Raw genomic sequence first — 6,808 nt, forward strand, 5'->3', positions numbered from 1 at the left:
AACACATGTAATAGGAAGAAAATAATTGCTTTAACTGAATGCTGTGGTTTAGCCCTGATAGGCCCCATGTAGCCCCATGTAGCCACTGGCTTCACTTCCCTCAGCAGGATGAGGAAGAGAATTGGAAGGGTAAAAGAAGAAAAACCATGGGTTGAGATATGAACAATTTAATAGGTAAAGTGAAAGTCACACATGCTAGCAAAGCAAAATAAGAAATTCATTCACTTCCCATAGGCAGGCAAGTGTTCAGCCATCTCCAGCTAATCTCTTTGGGCAGGCAAATGCCATCACTCTGAATGTCCCTTTTTTCCTGCTTCTTTCCTTGAAGCTGTTACTGCTGAGCATGGCACCATATGACATGGGGTATCCCATGGATCAGTTGGGGTCAGCTGTCCCATTTGTGTCCCCCCCAACTTCCTGCCCACATGCAGCCCACGCCCTGGCCCAGCAGTGTGAGGAGCAGAAAAGACCTTGACTCTGTGTAAGCTCTGCTCAGCAATAACACAAACATCCCTGTGTTATCAACACTCTTGCCAGCACAAATCCAAAACACAGCCCTATACCAACTACTGTAAAAAACAAATCATCCAAGCCAAAACCAGCACGCTGAAAAAGAGTACTTTTTGATTTCCTTACTTCTTTGAATCTTCTTGATAGTGGATAATATCCAGAAACCATGTCATTGTGTCTTATAGTATCTCTATGTCCATCAGTAGTATTGCAGGGTGCTGCTGTTTTCCCAATGCTGCATATGGTTGAGAAAATAATTAGATATTGACCACCCCAAGTAGTACATGGTGTTATTATAGAGAGTTGTGCACATCATTATACAGGTAAATAGTATTTATTAGCAGTAAGATGCATTTTGATAGTTCTGTAACATCAGTGAAATTGATGATGCAGACAAGAATACAAAAATCCTCAGGATATGATAATTTAATTAGAATTTCAGGACTAGGATAAAATGCTGTTGGTATTTTATTATTTTATTATATACTGTTGGTATATATATGGGGGGGTAGTTGAATCTTTTTTCTCTCCTATAAGTGTGTAAATTTATATAAAATCAATCCATGTAAGTGTAAATTCTGTATATTGGTTGTGCTTCTCACACAGTCCTCCACCCAGCCCCTCAGGAACGATGACCATGACTGCTGGACATCCTCATTACCATTCTGTTCCAGTCTATGAGATGAAGTTTCCAGATCTTTGTGTGTATTAAGTGTCTTCTGAAGTCTGCTGGACATTATTTAGAGTAGAGTACAATAGAAAGAACAAGATGAGTTTTCAAATTTTATTGTTTATTGTATCTAACTTTAATATAATGATGGACATGAGCCAAATACAGATTATTTTAGCCAAATTCATGAAACTGTCTTGAATTGTTTTATTCTGTAATATATTTTGAGTTAGGTTTTTCACAGACCATGTTTCTTCATTTTCATATTTGAGTACATGTAAAAGATTTAAAACTTGTCTTGCCATATAGGTAAATACTTCAGTTACTCTAGGAATTTGTATTGCTTCAAATTCCTTTAATTTGAGATATTGTAACTGAAAAACCTATTAAAGCCTTTGTTTGGTTTGGTGTTTGGTTTTTTTTGGTTTTGTTTTTTGGTTTTTTTTTTTTTTTTTTGTTGGTTGTTTTGTTGTTTGTTTGTTTGTCTTTTTACTCCTCTCCTCCTCGATTCTCTGTCAAACTAGAATGCTTTTGGCTTGCTTCATCTCATTCAATGTAACCAGGGGAGCCCTACCTGAGCTCCCTCTTGTTCCTGCTGTCACAGCTGCTCAACTTGTTTGGTTTGGAATAGATGGAAAAACCAATACCTTACCTGTGTTCAAATACAGTGAATGAATTAATGAGCACTTGTTAAGTATATTTTGATGCATCACATAACATGCTTTTTAGATAGCTACATCCAGTATATGTACTGTGTTTCTTGCTAAAAGTTAAATCTTAAGCTTTGCATAAGAGAGGAGAAATCTCCTCTTGAAGCACGGAATTGTGCAATATATTTCATGTCTTAAGATGTATGGTTTACAGACTGTACTTTTGAAAACACTGTAGTATTTTACTGTCTGCTTTAGTATAAATACAGGAGAGATATATTTAGTATAGCAGAAAATAAACTGAGGGCATTTTAAATCATAAATACTAAAACTATATTCTGTGAGACATTTCTCTGTAGTTTATAACAGCTTTTTAGTGATATTTTAGAAATTGAAAGTAAACTCAATGAAACCATTTAAAGATCAAGAATTTATTACATATATTTTCAAGCAAAAGCATTTTTAGAGACGCATCTCTGTGTTTGTTTTTGTTTCATTTCTCAAACCTTTAAGGTAAATTTCATAGGTTTATGTATCTGAGCATATACTATTCAAATGTAAATAAAGTAAAACTGATAAAGTAAATCATGGACATTTGATGATAATTATCAAGGCTGTCTTTATGACTCACTAAATCCTGCCAGCAAAAAAAGAAAAACAGCATTCATTGATGCCATGAACAGTAAATCTGAAGTCCCTTAATTTATCTGAATCTGACTGGGGCAGTGTAAACATGAATGAATGCTCTCAAATATCTATAATAAATGTAGACATTTAATTTAATGTGTTTTGGATGAACAGTGAACATGAAGAAAGTAACCTAACTTCAGTTAGGCCTGCTTTGAGCAGGGACTTGGTTTAGATGACTTTCAGAAGTCCCAACCTAAATTAATCTTTGATTGCATAATTCATGATCTGAAGGATTATTAGCCCTGCTAATTTGCTGACTGGAGCATTTGCAAACCCATTGTAAAAAGAATTTTAAATTTTTTTAACAGTACTTCAGTATTGTACTGGACTACATTTAAAGGCCTGATGTGGCATGACATAGGGAAATATCAGCTACTTAAACCTATGAGATGACATGCTGAGTTTCAGAAAGCATTCACAAAGCTCAAAAGGTAATTGAGACCTTCTTTTCAGTTTAACAGTGCAATCACAGCTGTTAGTGGATGACGAAACAACCCCTTATCTACAGCATTCCGTTGTGATTTTTACTGCTGCAGCGTGTCAGCCTGATCAGACCACAGTCTACACATAAATAGGACTCTAGATTTTAGTTTTCACTTTTTTTTCCTTTTATTTTTTAAGGTAAGACTAAGAGTTTTTGGCCTGTATAAAGACTGTAATTTTTTAAAAAGTAAATCCAACATAGGGATACAATGTAAAAAACCTACCCACTCTGTCATTTTTTTAAGAATAACACTTGGCACTTTTGTACAAAAAGAAGGAGTCTTAAGTAATACAGAATGTACTTCTGTTTGCACTTGTGCAGTATGGAGACTGTGCTGTAAATACAGGATTGTTTCTGTGATTGAATTCTGTTGCATGAATGCTGCATGTGAAAAAACTAGATTCAGCATTTCATTTTCTGTTCTGTTAATGAAATATTTTTCCTTTATGGTAATGGTAGGTTTCTGTGTTTCCAATGTTCAGTTTGGGAAATGCAGGTGTTGTGCAGGTGTAGTGCAGGGAGTGAAGAGTTTGTAACACTCTGTGTGTTCACATGGTATTTCATTTCTTCCTTTATGGAAATTCAGGGAGTCTGTAAGTTGAGAATTGCTTCACTGAGGAGTCTGTAAGTTGATAATTGGTTCACTCTGGCCTTTCTAGACACATGGGAGATGGGAGTGACTATAAAATGTATTGGTTTGGTAGTTACTCTTATATGAGCCAATGAATGAAGCCAAAAGAATTAAGAATGCTGTTTGTTGTACAGTACAAAGCTGCTTTGTTTCACTTCTCTGCAGACAAGCTGCAGAACTTAAAAGCTCCTTATGCAAACTGGCCCTGTGTTATCTGCAACACACTGAGCACTGTCTTAATGGTTATAATCAGTACCCAGTTTAAATGTATTCCAGCTGTTGCTTGGGGTTCTCTTTCCTATTATCATCTTGAAAAAAATATAGCTTTTGGTAGTGAGTCACTTTAAGATAAATTCATGGTCTTACTAAAAGGTAGAAATAGCCTGTTGTCCAAAACCAGAGTAGGGCTAATTTGTCTGTTGTTCCAATGGTAATATATTCTGTACTGTATGTAATGAACCAGTTTCAATAAATGTAAGAATACACTGTGCAATCTATATTTAAGCAATAAAATAAACCAAAATTTAAAAATTAATCTTTTCTAAGGTGTCAGTTAATTTTTATTGCTCACAATTTATATGTCAATTACTAATTTTTTAGCATTTAAAATAGCCCTCAGTTTGCACACCCATTTGTTTTTTGCAGATTTTACAGCATTGCATCATTATTAAACTACTACATTTATTTACTATTAAACCTGCACAGGCTTGAGAGGTGGGGCTGTGAGAATCTCATGGGGTTCAGCAAGGCCAAGTGCAAGGCCCTGCTCCTGGGGTCAGGGCAATCCCAAGCACAGACACAGGCTGGGAGGAAAATGGAATGAGAGCAGCCCTGGGGAGGACTTGGGGGTGTTGGTGGGTGAGAAGCTCAGCAAGTCCCAGCAGTGTGCTCTGGATGCAGCCCAGAAACTAAATGTGTCCTGGGCTGCACCCGGTGCCCCATGGGCAGCACCCGGTGCCCCATGGGCAGCAGGGCAGGAAAGGGGATTGTCCCCTCTGCTCTGCCCCTGGGAGACCCCACCTGAGGTCCTGCATCCTACTCTGCAGCCCCCAAAACAAGAAAGATGTTCACTTCTCCAGAGGAGGCCACAAAGTTGGTCAAGGAGCTGGAGCATCTCTGCTGTGAGGACAGAGTTGGGGCTGTTAATCCTGGAGGAACATGACTTCCCCTGGCTCTGGGGAGACATGATAGCACTTTGTAGTTCCTAAAGGGGATTCAGGAGAGCTGAAGAGGACTTTGGGCAAGGGCATGCAGATAAGACAAGAAAGAATGGCTCCAGATTGAAAGAGTGTGTTTAGATCTAATTTTAGATGTTAGAAAGTTCTTTCCTGTGAGGGAGGTGAGGTACTCTGCCCACAGAAGCTGTGGCTGCCTCATCCCTGGAAGTGTTCATGGCCAGGTTAGAAGGGGCTTTGAGCAACCTGGTCTAATGAAAGGAGTTGGTGCCCATGAGGCAGGCTAAGAATTCAATGATTAAAAAGTTAAAATATTGAAGTAGGAAATGTTTGTAGATTAGTTGTTAATAAATTAGTTGTCTGCTTTTGGGAAACATGTAGGTTTTGGCCAGCTGTGCCCCAAGCCTATGAAAAATATGGTGTAAAGAGACTATGAGAATGAGAAAGAAAAAAGCTATGCTAAATGTTTCTTTTTTATCTGCTTGTCATTTTTTAAATTATTTTAGCAATGATCTCTGATTATGAATAAATGTAGCTAATCACGACTAGATTATTTAAGACTTCACTTTATCATCACAATTCATGTGGTAGTAATTAGGGCACAACTTGAGTGTTAAACTCTTCCTGAAATAGAGTTACTGGGGAAAAAAGCGCAAAGGAATTAATGACAAATTGCCTGAACAAAAGCATATTTATTTTGTTATTTCTCTTTTACCTGATTGACTAAATGATCCATCCCTATCTCTGCAGTCAGAAAATTCAGCATAGTTGAGTGAATGTTTGCATAACCATGAAGGTAGTCATAATTAGCAGAAAGGAATGGGAGTTTATTTTAAGGTGAGGTGTTCAGAGCAGCAGCACCACTCTTGTCAAAGAGATGAACTGATGTTATTGCAGCTCTGCAGTGCAATTCATTCACCTGCTTACAGGCCAGTTTTCCATATTTCAGCTTATAATTTGTCTCACTTTCTTATTGCAATATTTATTTATAAATTCTGTGAAATTAAAATAGTTTTTCATCCCTATAATAAAAGCTGATAAAAGTTGCAGTGTAATGCAGATCTCATCCTCAGCATAGGACAAAAATGGGCATTTTGCAGTGTTAGCAATTTGCTTCAGTTCTGAGATGTCCTTTTTCTGTACAGCATAAAGGGGGAGTTAATTAAAATTTTGTCTGCAAATAGAATTTTTCACATCACTTATTTGACCTGTTAAAGAAAGTTTTTTCACTAGGGCTGAAGGTGTAGCCACTCAGATCCAGAGGGTTTCACGTGACTAAATAACTTTGGGGTTTATTTTGGGAGTTTGTGTGGTGGGATTTGTTTGTTTGTGCTTTGTTGGGGAGGGGGGGTGATAATGTTTGGTTGTTTGTTTGTTTGGGGGGTTTTTAAATGTAGTAATCCTTTGCACTTTTAATAGGAAAAAGGGGGTGTATCACCAGCCAGAAGTTTATCCAATATAAACTGCTCATCAAAGAACATTCCCAGGCATTTTCACCTGCTCTTCTCACACTGTTCAGTTCGCACAGGATCACATGCTGGGGTTCAGTGAACTGCTGCAGGATCTGGAAGAACACAGGCAGCATCTCTGCACCCAGCATGAGGGTACAGGGATAATGTCATTGGATTTTAGGGATACATGCTACAGTCATTGGTCTGTGGGAGTACTTTGGTGACACAGTTCAGTCCTGTAGAACAAGATGATGGAGAAGAAATCCATGCCTTTCAGAGCAGCTGAATGAATCACTGGGAAGTTTGCAGCATCATTTTTGGTTCTATTAAGTGTTGGTGAGTCATAGAATCATAGAATGGGTTGGGTTGGAAGGGATCTTCAGAGGTTTGTCATGGCCTGACCTCTCTCCCTTCAAGTCTGTTTTAAAGCCTGTCAGTCAGCCCTGATATCTTATGAGCAAAGACCCTCTTGCCCATGTGAGAAATGTGAATCCCATCTGACACAAACAGCTCTGGTGTTGTGCTGATGATCCTATTACCACAAAAC

At 38.0% G+C, this 6,808-nt stretch overlaps 1 protein-coding gene across 6 annotated transcripts in view; it reads left to right on the plus strand.

The window, feature by feature from the left end:
- EFR3A (EFR3 homolog A) overlaps positions 1 to 4,170 on the plus strand; it is a 75,190-nt gene extending 71,020 nt beyond the window's left edge. For 5 of the 6 annotated variants that reach the window (XM_064706701.1, XM_064706703.1, XM_064706702.1 and 2 more), the window contains one exon: positions 1,117 to 4,170. In XM_064706701.1, the coding sequence (XP_064562771.1) occupies positions 1,117 to 1,222 (106 nt within the window). In that variant the 3' untranslated portion in view covers positions 1,223 to 4,170. The remainder of the gene's footprint in view (positions 1 to 1,116) is intronic. The other variant, XM_064706699.1, reaches the window with a different exon arrangement.
- Positions 4,171 to 6,808: the final 2,638 nt, after the last annotated feature.

Source organism: Zonotrichia leucophrys, chromosome 2 (assembly GCF_028769735.1).
Source record: "Zonotrichia leucophrys gambelii isolate GWCS_2022_RI chromosome 2, RI_Zleu_2.0, whole genome shotgun sequence".
In the NCBI taxonomy this organism is placed as follows: Eukaryota; Metazoa; Chordata; class Aves; order Passeriformes; family Passerellidae; genus Zonotrichia; species Zonotrichia leucophrys.